Source organism: Carcharodon carcharias, chromosome 35, assembly GCF_017639515.1.
Source record: "Carcharodon carcharias isolate sCarCar2 chromosome 35, sCarCar2.pri, whole genome shotgun sequence".
Lineage (NCBI taxonomy): Eukaryota > Metazoa > Chordata > Chondrichthyes > Lamniformes > Lamnidae > Carcharodon > Carcharodon carcharias.
In genome coordinates, this window is record NC_054501.1 from 5,673,678 (window position 1) to 5,694,494 (window position 20,817).

The following is a 20,817-nucleotide window of genomic DNA, read 5'->3' on the forward strand; positions in this document are numbered from 1 at the left end:
AACTTTAACACCTATGTGTTCTTTTGCTGTTGACATCTTTTAATGATCTGCTTCTATCACTGCTTGTTTGTCCCTACAACCACACCAACCCCCTCCACTTCTCTCTCTCCACCCCCCCAACACACCTTAAACCAGCTTATATTTCAACTCTTTCTTGGACTCGAACTCAAGTTCTGTCGAAGCGTCAACTCTTTTCTTCTCCGCCGATGCTGCCAGACCTGCTGGGCTTTTCCAGCTAATTCTGTTTTTGTTTTGGATTTCCAGCACCCGCAGTTTTTTTGTTTTTGCCCTTGAACTTGCTCGGGGCCATCTCAGAAGGGCAGTTAAGAGTCAGCCACGTAGGATCGGGACTCACACGTAAGCCAGGTAACTGGGTGAGGAGAGCAGATTTCCTTCCCTAAGGGGCATTATTTTTCTACGACAACTGATGATAGTTTGATGGTCGCTATTCTATTCTAGATTCGTAATTGAATATAAATTTCACCAGCTGCAGTGGTGGGATTGGAACCCACGCTCCCTGGGCCTATACATTACTAGTCTAGTGACATTGCCACTACACCACCATTATGTCACCCCCCAATAGGCTGGGAAAGAGGGGAAATAATTACATATTGCAGGTTAAAATAGCTTTTAACAAAAATAAAACATTTGTAAAAATAACATAAAATATTAGTTTTATTTCATAAGTGCTGTGCACCCCCACCCCAATTATCCTCCCCATTACCTGAGTCAGGCTTCTAGGGTGGGGGCGGTAACTAAGGCCGCGCTTCCCCTTGGCAACCGGGAGGGGGCGGGGCCAGCCGGCAAACCGAGCCCGTTCCCTGAGCCGTTTCCGGTGAGGGAAAGAAGCCGGTGAGAAGGCATGATTTCCCCTGAGGGCAAGGTGGCACGTGACTGGGCACTGCCCACTTAAGGGCACGTGACAAGGGTGCGGTCTCCGTACGCGCAGCCGCAGTTCTGCCCGAGGCTGTCAGCCGGAGCGGCGAAGCTTCGCCGTGGGGCCCTCAGGCCCGATCTGGATTGGGGGAAAAAGGTGAGGTTTTTTTTTCAATTAAAATGTATTTATTAACATAAAATCGCAACGTTTCTATTCACCGAAACCGAAAAAGAATGCACGGCTCTCGTTTATTACCATTATCTTTGAAGCCGGGGCGCGGCCCGCCAATTAGCTGGCCGCACTGGTTTGATGGACGTGCGGCTGGACCAATCAGTGCCGTTGGGGGTATGCCCGTCGGTGGCGGTTACCAATCAACTGGCCTTCTCCACTTGATGGGCACGCTGCTGGACCAAATGGCGGCGCCGCGAGAGCAGGCCAATCAAAGGAGGAGAAGGGGCGGGACATTCGCCGGACATAGACTGAAAATGCGGAAGTGCCTCTTCCTTGACCACTACATTGTTGTGAGTGATACAGGAAGTGGGAACCTGGTTATGTTGATGTAATGAATTATTTAATCAGTTATTTAGTTTATCATTTTTTCCCCCATTTTTCTTTAACTTTTAAATCCAAAATATCTCTGAACACCCTGGGGAGGTTACCATTGACCAGAAACTGAACTGGACCCAGCCATATGAATACTGTGGCTACAAGAGCAGGTCAGAGGCTGGGAATCCTGTGGAGAGTAACTGACCTCCTGACTCCCCAAAGTCTGTCCACCATCTACAAGGCACAAGTCAGAAGTGTGATGGAATACCCCCCACTTGCCTGGACGAGTGCAGCTCCCACAACACTCAATAAGCTCGACACCATCCAAGACAAAGCAGCCCAGCTTGATTGGCACCCCGTCCACAAACATTCCCTCCCTCCACCACCGACGCACAGGGGCAGCAGTGTGTGTACCATCTACAAGATGCACTGCAGCAACTCGCCAAGGCTCCTTCGACAGCGCCGCCCAAACACACGACCACTACCATCTAAAAGGACCAGGGCAACAGACACACGGGAACACCAGGACTTGGAAGTTCCCCTCCGAACCCCGCACTATTCTGACTTTGGAATATATAGCGGCTGTTCCTTCACTGTCGCTGGGTCAAAATCCTGGAACCCACCCTCCCTAACAGTGCTGTGGGTGTACCTACACCACACGGACTTCAGTGATTCAAGAAGGCAGCTCACCACCACCTTCTCAAGGGGGCAACTAGGCCTAGCCAGTGATGCCCACATCCCAGGAATGAATTTAAAAAATCATGATCGTCATGTGCACTCAGCCTGGAGACAGCCCCTTGGCTCATAGTAATGTTCGTAAAGCTCTCTGTCCTGCAGGATGACCAGCTGCCCCCGCGATTTTCCGTGGCTTTCCCGTAACCTGGCCTTTTGTCTCATGGCTTCACTGGAAGCGATTTGTCACGGAATTCATCTGCGTTGGCTGCTCTGTCTGGGGAGGCTTCGGCCCATCTTCGATTTGCATGTCCCTCTGACGGTGTTTTAGATTTTGCCCGTACACACCCTTGGGAGTGTCTTGATTTGCGCTCAGGAGTAATCAGCGTGTGATGGGAGGAGGGGGCAGGGGACCGTGACTGAGCCTGCTGTTACAAATGCAATCAGTCCGCCCACCCCACCCCACCCCCCCGAGAGGCCCTAGCAAGCCACTCAGTTGTTTTCAAGAAGGCAACTCACCAACACCTGCTTAGGGGCAATTCAGGATGGGCAGTAAACGCTGGCCTAGCCAGTGATGCCCACGTCCGCTAAATGAATCAATCAATTGATTTTTTTGCCCTGTCGATAAACAAAACAGTCAGTTGGAGAATTGCACAGGTTTGGAGAGTTTGAGGGCCTGCAAATGTCTTTCAAAAGCCCTTTGAGAGTTTTGGGGCTCCTCACGGGCTTCAACTCTAGTCTAGAAAGTGAGAGAAGGCAGCATTGCACCCCCCCACCCCCCCCACTTCCAGGGCATGGGTTGGAACGTGCAGCCTGCTGTACTTGTGGTGACTGGATTGCAGTGTCCTTGAGACTGCGTTCTGAATCTGTGCTGAACGAGCTGCACCCAGCTGCTGCGTTTAGCCTCAGGACCATCCCACCAGGGTTGGGGAGGGGGATGAATGAGCCAGACTTCATCCACCCATTGACCTTTGCTTTAAGCTGAAAGAAAGATGCCAATTACTCCTCTGCCTTTCACCAGCATAGGAGGACCTCGCAGCCAATGAAGTACCTCTGCAGTTCTGTTGAAATGTAGGAAATGCAGCAGCCAATTTGTGCACAGCAAGCTCCCATGAACATCAATGTGATAATGACCCAGATCACCTGTTTTTCAGTGATGTTGGTTGAGGAATAAATATTGGCCATAGGACACTGGGGTGAACTCCCCGCCCACAGCCCGCACTTCTTCCAATAGTGGCCGTGGGATCTTTTACATTGACCTGAAAGGGCAGCTGGGGTCTCAGTCCCACTGACCCTCCGACAGTGCGGCGCCCCTTCGGCACTGACCCTCCGACAGTGCGGCGCCCCCTCGGCACTGACCCTCCGACAGTGCGGCGCCCCCTCGGCACTGACCCTCCGACAGTGCGGCTCCCCCTCGGCACTGACCCTCCGACAGTGCGGCTCCCCCTCGGCACTGACCCTCCGACAGTGCGGCGCCCCCTCGGCACTGACCCTCCGACAGTGCGGCGCCCCCTCGGCACTGACCCTCCGACAGTGCGGCGCCCCCTCGGCACTGACCCTCCGACAGTGCGGCGCCCCCTCGGCACTGACCCTCCGACAGTGCGGCGCCCCCTCGGCACTGACCCTCCGACAGTGCGGCGCCCCCTCGGCACTGACCCTCCGACAGTGCGGCGCCCCCTCGGCACTGACCCTCCGACAGTGCGGCGCCCCCTCGGCACTGACCCTCCGACAGTGCGGCGCCCCCTCGGCACTGACCCTCCGACAGTGCGGCGCCCCCTCGGCACTGACCCCTCCGACTCGAGTGTGACCCATGGAGCCATTTCACAGTGAATAATTACAGATATACCGTCCACCTCTCCACTGTTGCCCTGTGGCTATGCAAGTGGGCGCTCTGATCATCTGCGACCAGAGACCCAATGAAGATCCTGGGATTTTTCCAGGATCACAGTCAGGCGGGACTGAACAATTCCCAACTTGCCCTTTAAATTGTGCCAGATGCCGGGGGGAGGGGGGACACCTTTCCTGTGGAATGTGATTGTGGCTCTCTGTTAGCTTTTTGTTCCTCTCTCTTGCAGATGGTCCTGTGCTTCTGCAGAGGCCCCACAACTCCCTGAAGACTTGCCAGTGCCTGTGGGATGGCAGCTGTCTGGCAGCAGGTGTTAGCTGTGGATGCCAGGTGAGGTTTTGGCCATGCCAGCTTGGCAGTGTGTGTGGTGGGGGGGTGGGCGTTGGAAATAAGGGCCCCCGTCTGATGTGGTAAACCGGGTGTGCGCTTCGCAGGCCCCCACCCCCTCCACCGAGGCTCAACAACGTCTCATTCATGCCCCCAACCCCCAATCTCTCCACTACTTCCTCCGTGCTCTGCGGCATCTCAGTCTCCCATAGGGAAGTGTGACCCTGCTTTAACAGAGGCCAGTCAGGCCCATTGTGGCACTTTGAAAGTGCTCCCGGCCTCTGTCTCTCAAGAAACAGGAGCGTGAGTGGGCCGTTCGGCCCGTCAAGCCTGCTTCCCCATTCAGTACGATCTTGGGCTTCAACTCCCACTTTCCCGCCCTCTGCCCCATATCCCTCGATTCCCCGAGATACCAAAAATCCGTCTATCCCGGCCTTAAATGTCTTCAACGATGGAGCATCCACAACCCTCTGGGGGAGGGAATTCCAGAGATTCACAACCCTTTGAGTGAAGAAACTTCTCCTCATCTCAGTCCTGAACGATTGGCCCCCTTATCCTGAAACTGTGCCCCCTCTCGCCTTGTGTTTTAGATCCCCCCCGCTGAGCAGTGGAAACAATCTCTCCGCGCCCGCCCTGTCAAACCCCTTCAGAATCTTGTACGTCCCAATGTGATCGCCTCTCATTCTGCTAAACTCCAGAGAACATCGGCCCAGTTTACTCAGCCTCTCATCATAGGGCAACCCCCTCATCGCAGGGACCAATCGAGTGAACCTTCGCTGTACCCGCCTCTGATGCGAGTCTATCTTTCCTTAAATGTGGAGACCAAAACTGCGCACAGTTATTCCTGATGTGGTCTCACCAAAACCCTGTGCAATTGGCCCGGTAGCCCTGAAAGTATTCTACCCTTGAGGGTTTGAATTTAATCTCACCAGTAGATGCTTTGTCTTCACTCTGTTGACCTCAGTACTGACCCTCCGACAGTGCGGCGCTCCCTCGGCACTGACCCTCTGACAGTGCGGCGCTCCCTCAGCACTGACCCTCCGACAGTGCGGCGCTCCCTCAGCACTGACCCTCCGACAGTGCAGCGCTCCCTCAGCACTGACCCTCCGACAGTGCGGCGCTCCCTCAGCACTGACCCTCCGACAGCGCGGCGCTCCCTCAGCACTGACCCTCCGACAGTGCGGCGCTCCCTCAGCACTGACCCTCCGACAGCGCGGCGCTCCTTCAGCGCTGACCCTCCGACAGTGCGGCGCTCCCTCAGCGCTGACCCTCCGACAGTGTGGCGCTCCCTCAGCACTGACCCTCCGACCGTGCGGCGCTCCCTCCGCACTGACTCTCCGACAGCACGGCACTCCCTCGGCACTGATCCTCCAACAGTGCTGCGCTCCCTCGGCACTGACCTTCCGACAGCGTGGCGTTCCCTCAGCACTGACCCTCCGACCGTGCGGCGCTCCCTCCGCACTGACTCTCCGACAGTGCGGCACTCCCTCGGCACTGACCCTCCAACAGTGCAGCTCTCCCGCGGCACTGACCCTCCGACAGTGCGGCGCTCCCTCGGCATTGACCCTCCAACAGTGCAGCTCTCCCGCGGCACTGACATTCTGACAGTGCGGCGCTCCCTCAGCACTGACCCTCCGACAGTGCGGCGCTCCCTCGGCACTGACCCTCCGACAGTGCGGCACTCCCTCGGCACTGACCCTCCGACAGTGCGGCGCTCCCTCGGCACTGATCCTCCCACAGCGCGGCACTCCCTCAGCACTGACCCTCCGACAGCACGGCGCTCCCTCAGCACTGACCCTCCGACAGTGCGGCGCTCCCTCAGCGCTGACCCTCCGACAGTGCGGCGCTCCCTCGGCATTGACCCTCCGAGAGCGCGGAGCTCCCTCAGCACTTACCCTCCGACAGTGCGGCACTCCCTCGGCACTGACCCTCCAACAGTGCAGCTCTCCCGCGGCACTGACCCTCCGACAGTGCGGCGCTCCCTCAGCACTGACCCTCCGACAGCACGGCGCTCCCTCAGCACTGACCCTCCGACAGCACGGCGCTCCCTCAGCACTGACCCTCCGACAGTGCGGCACTCCCTCGGCACTGACCCTCCGACAGCGCGGCGCTCCCTCAGCACTGACCCTCCGACAGCACAGCGCTCCCTCAGCACTGACCCTCCGACAGCACGGCGCTCCCTCAGCACTGACCATCCGACAGCACGGCGCTCCCTCAGCACTGACCCTCCGACAGCGCGGCACTCCCTCGGCACTGACCCTCCGACAGTGCGGCACTCCCTCGGCACTGACCCTCCGACAGTGCGGCACTCCCTCAGCGCTGACCCTCCGACAGTGCGGCGCTCCCTCGGCACTGACCCTCCGACAGCGCGGCACTCCCTCGGCACTGACCCTCCGACAGCGCGGCACTCCCTCAGCACTGGCCCTCCGACAGCGCGGCGCTCCCTCAGCACTGACCCTCCGACAGTGCGGCGCTCCCTCGGCACTGACCCTCCGACAGTGCGGCACTCCCTCGGCACTGACCCTCCAACAGTGCAGCTCTCCCGCGGCACTGACCCTCCGACAGTGCGGCGCTCCCTCAGCACTGACCCTCCGACAACGCGGAGCTCCCTCAGCACTTACCCTCCGACAGTGCGGCGCTCCCTCGGCGCTGACCCTCCGACAGTGTGGCGCTCCCTCGGCATTGACCCTCCAACAGTGCAGCTCTCCCGCGGCACTGACCGTCTGACAGTGCGGCGCTCCCTCAGCACTGACCCCCCGACAGCGCGGAGCTCCCTCAGCGCTGACCCTCCGACAGTGCGGCGCTCCCTCGGCACTGACCCTCCGACAGTGCGACGCTCCCTCGGCACTGACCCTCCGACAGTGCAGTGCGCCCTTGGCATTGACCCTCCGACAGTGCGGCGCTCCCTCAGCACTGACCCTCCGACAGTGCGGCACTCCCTCGGCACTGACCCTCCAACAGTGCAGCTCTCCCTCGGCACTGACCCTCCGACAGTGCGGCGCTCCCTTGGCACTGACCCTCCGACAGTGCGGCGCTCCCTCAGCACTGACCCTCCGACAGTGCGGCGCTCCCTCAGCACTGACCCTCCGACAGTGTGGCGCTCCCTCAGTGCTGACCCTCCGACAGCGCGGCGCTCCCTCGGCATTGACCCTCCAACAGTGCGGCGCTCCCTCGGCATTGACCCTCCAACAGTGCAGCTCTCCCGCGGCACTGACACTCTGACAGTGCGGCGCTCCCTCAGCACTGACCCTCCGACAGTGCGGCGCTCCCTCGGCACTGACCCTCCGACAGTGCGGCGCTCCCTCGGCACTGATCCTCCCACAGCGCGGCGCTCCCTCAGCACTGACCCTCCGACAGCACGGCGCTCCCTCAGCACTGACCCTCCGACAGTGCGGCGCTCCCTCAGCGCTGACCCTCCGACAGTGCGGCGCTCCCTCGGCATTGACCCTCCGAGAGCGCGGAGCTCCCTCAGCACTTACCCTCCGACAGTGCGGCACTCCCTCGGCACTGACCCTCCAACAGTGCAGCTCTCCCGCGGCACTGACCCTCCGACAGCGCGGCGCTCCCTCAGCACTGACCCTCCGACAGCACGGCGCTCCCTCAGCACTGACCCTCCGACAGCACGGCGCTCCCTCGGCACTGACCCTCCGACAGTGCGGCACTCCCTCGGCACTGACCCTCCGACAGCGCGGCGCTCCCTCAGCACTGACCCTCCGACAGCACGGCGCTCCCTCAGCACTGACCCTCCGACAGCACGGCGCTCCCTCAGCACTGACCCTCCGACAGTGCGGCACTCCCTCGGCACTGACCCTCCGACAGTGCGGCGCTCCCTCAGCACTGACTGTCCGACAGCACGGCGCTCCCTCAGCACTGACCCTCCGACAGTGCGGCACTCCCTCGGCACTGACCCTCCGACAGTGCGGCGCTCCCTCAGCACTGACTCTCCGACAGCACGGCGCTCCCTCAGCACTGACCCTCCGACAGTGCGGCACTCCCTCGGCACTGACCCTCCGACAGTGCGGCACTCCCTCGGCACTGACCCTCCGACAGTGCGGCACTCCCTCGGCACTGACCCTCCGACAGTGCGGCGCTCCCTCAGTACTGACCCTCCGACAGCGCGGCGCTCCCTCAGCACTGACCCTCCGACAGTGCGGCGCTCCCTCAGCACTAACCCTCCGACAGTGCGGCGCTCCCTCAGCACTGACCCTCCGACAGTGCGGCACTCCCTTGGCACTGACCCTCCGACGGTGCGGCACTCCCTCGGCACTGACCCCCCGACAGTGCGGAGCTCCCTCAGCACTTACCCTCCGACAGTGCGGAGCTCCCTCAGCACTGACCCTCCGACAGCGCGGCGCTCCCTCAGCACTGACCCTCCGACAGTGCGGCGCTCCCTCAGCACTGACCCTCTGACAGTGCGGCGCTCCCTCAGCACTGACCCTCTGACAGTGCAGCGCTCCCTCAGCACTGACCCTCCGACAGTGCGGCGCTCCCTCAGCACTGAACCTCCGACTCAAGTGTGACACACACAGCCGTTTCACAGTGAATAATTACAGGTATACCATCCACCTCTCCACTGTTGCCCTGTGGCTATGCAAGTGAGCGCTCTGATCATCTGCGACCAGAGACCCGATGAAGATCCTGGGATTGTTTCAGGATCACAGTCAGGCGGGACTGAACAATTCCCAACTTGCCCTTTAAAATTGTGCCGGATGCCGGTGGGGGTGGGGGGAACACCTTTCCTCCGGAATGTGATTGTGGCTCTCTGTTAGCTTTTTGTTCCTCTCTCTTGCAGATGGTCCTGTGCTTCTGCAGAGGCCCCACAACTCCCTGAAGACTTGCCAGTGCCTGTGGGATCTCCCTTTCTCACTATCTCTCTCGCTTCCTGCTCTCCCTAGGTATAACGCGTACCGGACCTCCAACTTCCCGCAGTTCCGCACGCAGTACATCCGCCGGCGTAGCCAGCTGCTGCGGGAGAATGCCAAGGGCGGCTTCGACCCTCTCCTGCGGCGCCAGTACCTGAAGCTCCGCAGCCAGCTCCTGGCCCAGCGCTACGGGCCCCTGTCTGAGCAGAGCAGTTTCCGGACTTACAGTAACAGCATCCGGAGCAGCCGCACCACCCTGGACCGGATGGAGGTAATGGGGTGGGGGGGGGTGGGTGGGGGGTTGGGGGGGGCCCCGGGCGTTGGCGGAGAGTGGTGGGGGGGGGGGCAAGCCGAAACCGTTCACCTTGCGCGGGGTGTCACTCAGTCCCCGTGTGGGCCAGCAGCGCAGCTACATCCCTTCTCCCTCAGGCTGATTGCGGTTGGCGGGGGGGTGGTGTGAGGGTGCTGCCCTGTCTTCAGGAGAGGGAGAGAGAGAAGATCAGGTCTCGAGTGACCTCTGTGTGTGTCTGCGTGTGCGGGCGTGTCACGTGCGGACGCAGAATAAACGCGCACACGTGTGCTCACACGCGTGTATGTGTCCGCGTTTGTTCTGCGCTCGCTTATGCTTCAGAGACATGGACTGTCTACAGCAGGAGCCTCGACTCTCTGGAGAGTTACCAGCAGCAGGGCCATCGCTAGGTCCTCCGAATCCGGTGGCCAGAAAGGTGGTCCGACAACACCGTCCCCTGCTCAGCCATCGCCCCCAGCGTCGAGGTGTTAATCACTCAAAACCAGCTCCGCTGGGCGGGACATGTTAACCGTGCGCCCGACACTGGACTCCTGAAGCTACTGCTCCATATGGTTGTGGCGGGAGTCTCCCAGGAGGACAGTGAAAGCTCTTAGAGGGGTGCCCTCAAAGCATCCCCGAAGAGGTCAGACACCGCCTGCCGACTCGCTGGCTTGTGACTGACCGAAATGGGGAAGGTTCATTCAGGAGAGCGCAGACCGAACACATCAAGCGACTTCGCTGGGGACGTGCGGAGGTGAAGTGGAGGCATCAGAGGGAGTGCACAAACTTCCAGACAGCATATCTCCCCAACCCTTCAAGCACCACTGGCCTGCCTGTGGCAGAGCCTGCAGATCGCACATTGGACTCAAAACCCATTGAATTGGAGTGGGAGCAAGTCATCCTTGATACCTAGCTTTGTCTAAGAAGTGTGCGCACCTGTCTGCCTGTGCGTGCGTGTGCGCGCCTGTCTGCCTGTGCGTGCGTGTGCGCGCCTGTCTGCCTGTGCGTGCGTGTGCGCGCCTGTCTGCCTGTGCGTGCGTGTGCGCGCCTGTCTGCCTGTGCGTGCGTGTGCGCGCCTGTCTGCCTGTGCGTGCGTGTGCGCGCCTGCCTGCCTGTGCGTGCGTGTGCGCGCCTGTCTGCCTGTGCGTGCGTGTGCGCGCCTGTCTGCCTGTGCGTGCGTGTGCGCGCCTGTCTGCCTGTGCGTGCGTGTGCGCGCCTGTCTGCCTGTGCGTGCGTGTGCGCGCCTGTCTGCCTGTGCGTGCGTGTGCGCGCCTGTCTGCCTGTGCGTGCGTGTGCGCGCCTGTCTGCCTGTGCGTGCGTGTGCGCGCCTGTCTGCCTGTGCGTGCGTGTGCGCGCCTGTCTGCCTGTGCGTGCGTGTGCGCGCCTGTCTGCCTGTGCGTGCGTGTGCGCGCCTGTCTGCCTGTGCGTGCGTGTGCGCGCCTGTCTGCCTGTGCGTGCGTGTGCGCGCCTGTCTGCCTGTGCGTGCGTGTGCGCGCCTGTCTGCCTGTGCGTGCGTGTGCGCGCCTGTCTGCCTGTGCGCGCGTGTGCGCGCCTGTCTGCCTGTGCGCGCGCCTGTCTGCCTGTGCGCGCGTGTGCGCGCCTGTCTGCCTGTGCGCGCGTGTGCGCGCCTGTCTGCCTGTGCGCGCGTGTGCGCGCCTGTCTGCCTGTGCGCGCGTGCGCGCGCCTGTCTGCCTGTGCGCGCGTGCGCGCGCCTGTCTGCCTGTGCGCGCGTGCGCGCGCCTGTCTGCCTGTGCGCGCGTGCGCGCGCCTGTCTGCCTGTGCGCGCGTGCGCGCGCCTGTCTGCCTGTGCGCGCGTGCGCGCGCCTGTCTGCCTGTGCGCGCGTGCGCGCGCCTGTCTGCCTGTGCGCGCGTGCGCGCGCCTGTCTGCCTGTGCGCGCGTGCGCGCGCCTGTCTGCCTGTGCGCGCGCGCGCGCGCCTGTCTGCCTGTGCGCGCGCGCGCGCCTGTCTGCCTGTGCGCGCGCGCGCGCGCCTGCCTGCCTGCCTGCGCGCGCGCGCGCCTGCCTGCCTGCCTGCGCGCGCGCGCCTGCCTGCCTGCCTGTGCGCGCGCGCGCGCGCCTGCCTGCCTGCCTGTGCGCGCGCGCGCGCGCCTGCCTGCCTGCCTGTGCGCGCGCGCGCGCGCCTGCCTGCCTGCCTGTGCGCGCGCGCGCGCGCCTGCCTGCCTGCCTGTGCGCGCGCGCGCGCGCCTGCCTGCCTGCCTGTGCGCGCGCGCGCGCGCCTGCCTGCCTGCCTGTGCGCGCGCGCGCGCCTGCCTGCCTGCCTGCCTGTGCGCGCGCGCGCGCCTGCCTGCCTGCCTGTGCGCGCGCGCGCGCCTGCCTGCCTGCCTGTGCGCGCGCGCGCGCCTGCCTGCCTGCCTGTGCGCGCGCGCGCGCCTGCCTGCCTGCCTGTGCGCGCGCGCGGGCCTGCCTGCCTGCCTGTGCGCGCGCGCGCCTGCCTGCCTGCCTGTGCGCGCGCGCGCCTGTCTGCCTGCCTGTGCGCGCGCGCGCCTGTCTGCCTGCCTGTGTGTGTGCGCGCGCTCCTGTCTGCCTGTGTGTGTGTTTGTGTGTGCGCGCGCGCGCCTGTCTGCCTGCCTGTGTGTGTGCGCGCGCTCCTGTCTGCCTGTGTGTGTGTTTGTGTGTGCGCGCGCGCGCCTGTTTGCCTGTGTGTGTGTGTGTGCGCGCGCGCGCCTGTCTGCCTGTGTGTGTGTGTGCGCCTGTCTGCCTGTGTGTGTGCGCGCGCGCGTCTGTCTGCCTCTGTGTGCGCGCGCGCGTCTGTCTGCCTCTGTGTGCGCGCGCGCGTCTGTCTGCCTGTGTGTGCGCGCGCCTGTCTGCCTGGGAGCGCCCGCCTGCCATGTGTGTGCACGCGTCTGCCTGCCTGCGTGTGTGTGCCTCTCTCCCCGTGTGCCCGCCTGTGTGTGTGTGTGTGTGTATGTATGAGTGAGCGTCAGCCTGTGGGAATGCCTCCTGTAAAGTGCTAGACCTTGCTCGTCTGAGAGGCTCAAATTCCAATTCCAGCAGCAGTCTAGGTTGATGCAGGAGAAGTGCTGAACTGGGTCAGGAATTGGTGGGGAGCGTAACCTCAGTGGAAGCCAGCGCTTTCGGGCGAGGCGAGAACCAGAAAGGTCCGGCTCAGGGCAGGGTGTGGAAGTTGTGCTGTGCTTATGTTTTCATTGGTGTATCGCCTTGCCCCTCCAAACCACCGCAATTAATTTTTATCCCCTCCTTTCAGGAACCTGCACGCACCGTTCCGAGGCCGAACGGGCGGGTAAGTTCTGGGATCCCTGACGATGGTGTATTTGCTGGGAGCTGTGTGTGAGTGTATGAGTGAGTGTGTGCGTGCTTTTCTCTCTCTCCTCGTCTCTCAGCCACTTTTCGAAAATCACACCCACCCACCGCAATCTTGTAGCTGGGCAGCTCTACCCCTCCCTCCCATCAGGTGATTTCTCCCCTTTTACCCTCCCTCCCTCTCACCTCCTTTTGACCACCTGCTGGGTCCCTCCCCCGCCCCCTCCCCCCTGCCTCCTCTCCTCCCTACCCCACCCCTCCTCCTCAACCTCCCTCCCTCGCTCTGTTCGAACGCGGACCCGTCGATTCCTGAACCCTTGCCAGCCGCCTCCGACCGTCCCTCAAATCGACCCTCCCCGTCGGCGATCTCCAACCCCTTGGCCTTCCCCCAATCACTGCCTTGCCCTCGAAGAGCTCGAGGGTGGCCCGGAGCCGCTAAGCTTGCCTCTCCCTCCCCACGGCCGGGACACTCGGCCCCTTTGACGGCGAGGCAGGAGCGCGAAACTGACCGCGCGCCCACCTGACTCCCGGAATGGCTGTATTTTAGAATTTTAAGCTTTGGAAATTCTGTCCCCTGTGATTTATCCACTCCCCCCCCCCCACCCACTTCCTCTCCACCTCTCTCTCGTGTGTCTGTGCGCGCACGCAGCTCGGGTGTGTCCGTGTGAGACAATGTTTCTTTCACCGCCTCTTGTCCGGTTTCTCTTTTTAATAACTGGCCCAGGATTTTGAGGACGACCTACGCGCCCAGGGAGCGAGGGGGCACAGACGCTCGGTCAGCCGCGGGTCCTACCAGCTGCAGGCGCAGATGAATCGCGTGACATACGAGGATAAGTGAGTAACCGCTCCTCCTCCCCCCCCGCCCCACCCCACCTCCCCAACCCTTAACCGTCGGCGTCGCTTAAAGAGCGGAACGTTTCGTCGGCTTTCGGAAAACCCCCGAGGCAGGAGGGTCTCCACACCCCCCCCCCCCGCCCCCACAACTCCCCCTGCCCCCGGCCCCGCGGGAATGCGAATTTCACTGTCCCGTGTCCTTCTCCCTCGCAGGTCACCAGGCAGCGTGGTGCCCACCTCGGTGGCAGAAGCTAGCCGGGCCATGGCGGGTGACACCACCCTCAGCGAGAACTACGCCTTCGCAGGGATGTACCACATCTTCGACCAGCACGTGGACGAAGCAGGTGAGGGAGGGACGGGGCGCGGGCAGGGGTCCCCGCAGGGCTGGTTGTTTGGGGGGTTGGGGGGGGTGCGTTGCAGACGAAGAGAATCCGCTTGGTCGCCAGTGCCCGCCTCATCTCGGAGATGGGAACCCGTGGGCTCGAGGCTCTACCCCCCCCGCTGGATCTCCCCAATGCAAGCCCGATAACGCCCCTCGGAGGGTCAGCGCTGAGGGAGCGCCGCGCTGTCGGGGGGTCAGCGCTGAGGGAGTGCCGCACTGTCGGAGGGTCAGTGCTGAGGGAGAGCCGCGCTGTCGGAGGGTCAGTGCTGAGGGAGCGCCGCACTGTCGGAGGGTCAACACTGAGGGAGCGCCGCACTGTCGGAGGGTCAGTGCTGAGGGAGCGCCGCACTGTCGGAGGGTCAGTGCTGAGGGAGCGCCGCACTGTCGGAGGGTCAGTGCTGAGGGAGCGCCGCACTGTCGGAGGGTCAGTGCTGAGGGAGCGCCGCACTGTCGGAGGGTCAGTGCTGAGGGAGAGCCGCGCTGTCGGAGGGTCAGTGCTGAGGGAGCGCCGCACTGTCGGAGGGTCAGCACGGAGGGAGCGCCGCGCTGTCGGAGGGTCAGTGCTGAGGGAGCGCCACATTGTTGGAGGGTCAGTGCTGAGGGAGCGCTGCACTGTCGGAGGGTCAACGCTGAGGGAGCGCCGCGCTGTCGGAGGGTCAGTGCTGAGGGAGCGCCACATTGTTGGAGGGTCAGTGCTGAGGGAGCGCCACGCTGTCAGGGGGTCAGCGCTGAGGGAGCGCCGCGCTGTCGGGGGGTCAGTGCGTTTGGGAGGGGTTGGAGGTGCGTGGAAGCCGGGTGGGAGTTCTTCACGATGCCCTTGATTAAAGGAACCAGAGGGAGTGGCGGGGGGAGGTGGTGGGGGTGGGGGGGGGGGCGGATGTGGAGAATTTTATTCTTTTTGACCCAGCGAGTTGTTGTGATCTGGAAGGCGCTGCCTGAAAGGGCGGCGGAAGCAGATTCAATAGGGGGAATTGGAGAAATACCCGAAGGGGAAAGAAATTGCAGGGCAGTGGGGTAGAAGATCTGGGGTGTGGAATAGGTGTGGGACTAATTGGAAAGCTCTTTCAAGCAACTGGCACAGGCACGATGGGCTGAGTGGCCTCCTGCGCTGTGCGATTCCATCAATGTCTGACCTGAGCCCGCGAGCCTCCCCCTTCTCGTGCCCACCTTTTTAGTAAAGCCAATTGCGCTGCCCTGGTGCTGCCTTGTTGACCTGATCTTCTCGGCTTCCCGCTCAGTTCCGAAGGTGCAGTTCGCCAACGATGACAAGAACCGGCTGGCCTGCTGCTCCCTGGACGGGACCGTCTCCATCTTCCAGCTGGTGCCCACGCCGCCTGCGGTGCTGAGGGTGCTGCGGGGTCACAGCCGAGGGGTCACCGACTTCGCCTGGTCCCTCTCCAACGACGTGATCGTCACCACCTCGCTGGACGCCACCATGAGGATCTGGGCCACTGAGGACGGCAAGTGCATCCGGGAGATTCCCGATCCCGACAGCTCCGAGCTGCTCTGCTGCACTTTCCAACCCATGAACAACAACCTGACCGTGGTAGGTGACCCGGGGAAGGGGGCGGGGCGAAGGAGGCCGTCCTCTGCCAGCTGGGCCGGCCCTGAGTGTGAGGTCGTGGGTTCGAGCCCTGGTGCCGAGACGGGAGCTCCGCAATCCGGGCTGCCAGTCTGCGGCTGCAGCGCTGAGGGAGCGCCGCGCGGTCGGAGGGTCGGCGCCGAGGGAGCGCCGCGCGGTCGGAGGGTCGGCGCCGAGGGAGCGCCGCGCGGTCGGAGGGTCAGCGCCGAGGGAGTGCCGCGCGGTCGGAGGGTCGGCGCCGAGGGAGCGCCGCGCTGTCGGAGGGTCAGCGCTGAGGGAGTGCCGCACTGTGGGAGGGTCAGCGCTGAGGGAGTGCCGCTCTGTCGGAGGGTCAGCGCTGAGGGAGCGCCGTGCTGTCGGAGGGTCAGTGCTGAGGGAGCGCCACGCTGTCAGAGGGTCAGTGCTGAGGGAGCACCGCTCTGTCAGAGGGTCAGCGCTGAGGGAGCGCCGCGCTGTCGGAGGGTCAGCGCTGAGGGAGCGCCGCACTGTCAGAGGGTCAGTGCTGAGGGAGCGCCGCACTGTGGGAGGGTCAGCGCTGAGGGAGTGCCGCGCGGTTGGAGGGTCAGCGCTGAGGGAGTGCTGCGCGGTTGGAGGGTCAGCGCTGAGGGAGCGCCGCACTGTCGGAGGGTCAGCGCTGAGGGAGCGCCGCACTGTCGGAGGGTCAGCGCTGAGGGAGCGCCGCACTGTCAGAGGGTCAGTGCTGAGGGAGCGCCGCACTGTCGGAGGGTCAGCGCTGAGGGAGCGCCGCGCGGTCGGAGGGTCAGTGCTGAGGGAGCGCCGCACTGTCGGGTCCTGATGGCCCGAGCCTAAAACTACAGTGTGACTGTTGACATAGCAAAACTAAATGCAGTAGTGACAGCTTTACAATGGGAGATCTTGTTAAAGCTGACAGTAGCAGTGTGGCTGGTAGGCTGGAAATGCAGAAGGATTTTTATTCACTTCTCCACCCCCTGCCCTGCCTCACCCGTACCCTGGATTACTAGCCCAGTGATATAACCGCTACACTCCCGTACCCAGGATAACTAGCCCAGGGATATAACCTCTGCACTCCCGTACTCCGGATTACTAGTCCAGCGATATAACCCTACACTCCCGTACCCAGGATAACTAGCCCAGTGATATAACCACTTCAGTCCCGTACACCGGATTTCTGCCTCGGGTTTCTGCAGCAGACATTGGGGACCGGAAGCTGACAGCTTTGTCCTTGTGTTCGGTCTCAGGTCGGGAACAACAAGCATAACGTTCACGTCATGAACATTTCCACTGGCAAGAAGGTGAAGGGAGGCTCCAGCAAGCTGACAGGCCGTGTCCTTTCCTTATCCTTCGACTCACCCGGGAGAATCCTCTGGGCAGGTGACGACCGGGGCAGCATTTTCTCTTTCCTCTTCGACATGGCCACAGGTGGGTGTCGGGATCTTCCTCTGCGCATTGGGAGTGCACTCCCTCCCCCCACCGCAACTCTGGTTTCCTCAGCACACACTCTCTCCGGCTCGCTCTCTCTGTCTCTCCTTGTCTCTCTCTTTCTCTCCCTGATCTCTCTCTCTCTCGTCTCTCCCTCTCTCTCTCGCTCTCTCTCTCTCTCTCTCTGTCTCTCTCTCCCTGATCTCTCTCTCTCGTCTCTCCCTCTCTCTCGCTCTCTCTCTGTCTCTCTCTCTCTCTCGTCTCTCCCTCTCTCTCACTCTCTCTCTGTCTCTCTCTCTCTGTCTCTCTCTCCCTGATCTCTCTCTCTCGTCTCTCCCTCTCTCTCGCTCTCTCTCTGTCTCTCTCTCTCTCTCTCTCCCTGATCTCTCTCTCTCTCGTCTCTCCCTCTCTCTCGCTCTCTCTCTGTCTCTCTCGCTCTCTCTCTGTCTCTCTCGCTCTCTCTCTGTCTCTCTCTCTCTCTCCCTGATCTCTCTCTCTCTCTCTCTCTCTCTTGTCTCTCCCTCGTCTCTCTCTCTTGTCTCTCCCTCTTGCCTCTCTCTGTCTCTCTCTCTCTGTCTCTCTCTCTTGTCTCTCTCTCGTCTCTCCCTCTCTCTCGTCTCTCCCTCTCTCTCGCTCCCTCTGTCTCTCTCGCTCCCTCTGTCTCTCTCGCTCTCTCTGTCTCTCTCTCTCTCTCTCTCTGTCTCTCTCTCTCTCTCTGTCTCTCTCTCTCTCTCTGTCTCTCTCTCTGCCTCTGTCTCTCTCTCTGCCTCTGTCTCTCTCTGCCTCTCTCCCTCTCTGTCTCTCTCCCTCTCTGTCTCTCTCCCTCTCTGTCTCTCTCCCTCTCTGTCTCTCTCCCTCTCTGTCTCTCTCCCTCTCTGTCTCTCTCCCTCTCTGTCTCTCTCCCTCTCTGTCTCTCTCCCTCTCTGTCTCTCTCCCTCTCTGTCTCTCTCCCTCCCTCTCTGTCTCTCTCTCCCTCTCTGTCTCTCTCTCTCTCTCTCTGTCTCTCTCTCTCTCTCTCTCTGTCTCTCTCTCTCTGTCTCTGTCTCTCTGTCTCTCTCTCTCTTTCTGTCTGTCTCTCTCTCTCTCTCTCGCTCCGTCTCTCGCTCTCCCTTTAATAGACTCTTTGTTTTGCTGCCTCTGTTCCCAGGTAAACTGACCAAAGCAAAGCGCCTGGTGGTGAGTGAGGGGAGTTCGATAACGAGCATCTCTGCCCGATCCTGGATCAGTCGGGAGGCACGTGACCCCTCCCTCCTGGTGAACGCCTGCGTCAACAAACTGCTGCTGTACAGGTGAACAGGGAGCTGGGACCTGGCTGAGCACCTGTCTGTCTTGTGGGGGTTTGTGAGAGGATGATAGCTGGGCTGTGGGAGGAGTGTTTGTGTGTGTCTCTGTGTCTGTTTGTGAGCGTGTGCCTGTGCGTGGGTGAGCGTGTGCCTGTGCGTGGGTGAGCGTGTGCCTGTGCGTGGGTGAGCGTGTGCCTGTGCGTGGGTGAGCGTGTGCCTGTGCGTGGGTGAGCTTGTGCCTGTGCGTGGGTGAGCTTGTGCCTGTGCGTGGGTGAGCGTGTGCCTGTGCGTGGGTGGACGTGTGCCTGTGCGTGGGTGAGCGTGTGCCTGTGCGTGGGTGGGCGTGTGCCCGTGCGTGGGTGGGCGTGTGCCCGTGCGTGGGTGGGCGTGTGCCCGTGCGTGGGTGGGCGTGTGCCCGTGCATGGGTGGGCGTGTGGGTGGGCGTGTGCCCGTGCGTGGGTGGGCGTGTGCCTGTGTGTGGGTGGGCGTGTGCCTGTGCATGGGTGAGCATGTGCCTGTTTGAGAGGATGATAGCTGGGCTGTGGGAGGAGTGTTTGTCTGTGTCTCTGTGTCTGTTTGTGAGCGTGTGCCTGTGTGTGGGTGGGCGTGTGCCTGTGCGTGGGTGGGCGTGTGCCTGTGCGTGGGTGTGAATGTGCCTGTGCGTGGGTGGGCGTGTGCCTGTGCGTGGGTGAGTGTGTGCCTGTGTGCGTGTGTGAGTGACTGAGCGAACCTGTGCGTGCGTGCATGTGTTGTGGAGGTGGGTGAGAGAGTGTGAATGGACTCTGGGGGCCTGTGCGCGTCTCCAATATTTTCAGTGTCCGTATCCTGTGTTCACAGGGTGGTGGATAATGAGGGTACACTGCAGCTAAAGAGGACCTTCGAAATTCAGCAGAGCGCGAATCCAGTCCACAGTATCTTCTGTCCCCTCATGTCATTCCGGCAGGGGGCCTGTGTCGGTGAGAATCCTCCTCGTTTCACAGAATGACCTGGGCAATGACAGATTCATAGAAATGGCAACATGTGGCACATTCTACTCAGTCTGAGCATCTTTATCTTGATAACCTGTGTGTATCTAACCCCGTGCTGTACCTGTCCTGGGAGTGTTTGATGGGGACAGTGTAGAGGGAGCTTTACTCTGTATCTAACCCCGTGCTGTACCTGTCCTGGGAGTGTTTGATGGGGACAGTGTAGAGGGAGCTTTACTCTGTATCTAACCCCGTGCTGTACCTGTCCTGGGAGTGTTTGATGGGGACGGTGTAGAGGAAGCTTTACTCTGTATCTAACCCCGTGCTGTACCTGTCCTGGGAGTGTTTGATGGGGACGGTGTAGAGGGAGCTTTACTCTGTATCTAACCCCGTGCTGTACCTGTCCTGGGAGTGTTTGATGGGGACGGTGTAGAGGGAGCTTTACTCTGTATCTAACCCCGTGCTGTACCTGTCCTGGGAGTGTTTGATGGGGGCAGTGTAGAGGAAGCTTTACTCTGTATCTAACCCCGTGCTGTACCTGTCCTGGGAGTGTTTGATGGGGGCAGTGTAGAGGAAGCTTTACTCTGTATCTAACACCGTGTTGTACCTGTCCTGGGAGTGTTTGATGGGGACGGTGTAGAGGGAGCTTTACTCTGTATCTAACCCCGTTCTGTACCTGTCCTGGGAGTGTTTGATGGGGACGGTGTAGAGGGACCTTTACTCTGTATCTAACCCCGTGCTGTACCTGTCCTGGGAGTGTTTGATGGGGACAGTGTAGAGGCAGCTTTACTCTGTATCTAACCCTGTGCTGTACCTGTCCTGGGAGTGTTTGATGGGGACAATGTAGGGGGAGCTTTACTCTGTAATCACTGTGCACGCTGCTGACGGTTCCTTCTTTCTTTCTCTCTCTTTCTCTCTCTCTCTCTCCCCCTCCCTCCCTCCTTCCTCACCCCTGCAGTCACCGGCAGTGAGGACATGTGCGTCTATTTCTTTGACGTGGAGCGGGCTACGAAGGCGATTGTGAACAAGCTCCAGGGTCACAGCGCAGCCGTGCTGGACGTCAGCTTTAACTGTGACGAGAGTTTGCTCGCCTCCAGTGACGCCAAGGGAATGGTCATCATCTGGCGACGGGAGCAGAAGTAACAAGGCTCACCTCCCACTCGAGACAGCCCTCTGCATGATGGGCTGTTAGCTGCTAGATATTTTATATCTATAATATATTATATATATATATAAATATAAATATGTGAAAACCTTAAAGAGAGATAGACTTTTATTTGCAGCAGCTGCAAGATTCGGAGTTATTCAGAATCGACTTCGGCTGCATGTCTGGCCTCCCCTGGTGCCCTGTTCCCAGGTTTCCCCCCCCAGCACCCACCCCCACCGCCTGACCCAGGTTGCTATGAGCTGGTTGCTAGGGTGTGCGTAAAGGTGTCCCAGGTGATCCCCCTCCCTCCTTGTTCCCCCCCCCCCCCCCCCCCCCCCCCCCCCCGCAAAGACCCCCTCCTCCTCCTCTTCTGCTCCCTCACCCTTCTCATCTCTGCCCTGCTCACCCCCCCCTCCCTCCCCAGGAGAGGCAGACGAAGGGCGTCCCCAGGCCTGCTTGCTTGTCCCACCTTGTCCCCCCCCTCCCCCCTGCTGCTCGAAACGTCTACACATTGCCCGCCACC

General features: G+C 61.5%; 1 protein-coding gene across 4 annotated transcripts; it reads left to right on the top strand.

Annotated features, from left to right (window-relative positions):
- The first annotated feature begins 875 nt into the window (after positions 1-875).
- wdr13 (WD repeat domain 13) lies at positions 876-20,407 on the top strand. Of its 4 annotated transcripts, none has more exons than XM_041179642.1 (11): positions 876-1,033; positions 4,171-4,271; positions 9,164-9,401; positions 12,645-12,680; positions 13,419-13,534; positions 13,748-13,878; positions 15,155-15,462; positions 16,719-16,899; positions 18,047-18,188; positions 19,020-19,138; positions 20,106-20,407. In XM_041179642.1, exons 2-11 carry the CDS (start codon positions 4,231-4,233, stop codon positions 20,288-20,290), a joined length of 1,497 nt encoding a protein of 498 aa, XP_041035576.1. In that variant the 5' UTR covers positions 876-1,033; positions 4,171-4,230; the 3' UTR covers positions 20,291-20,407. The 4 variants fall into 4 exon arrangements, with proteins under 4 accessions (XP_041035576.1, XP_041035577.1, XP_041035578.1 ...); XM_041179643.1 differs by having other exon boundaries at positions 13,425-13,534; XM_041179644.1 differs by lacking the exon at positions 12,645-12,680.
- Positions 20,408-20,817: the final 410 nt, after the last annotated feature.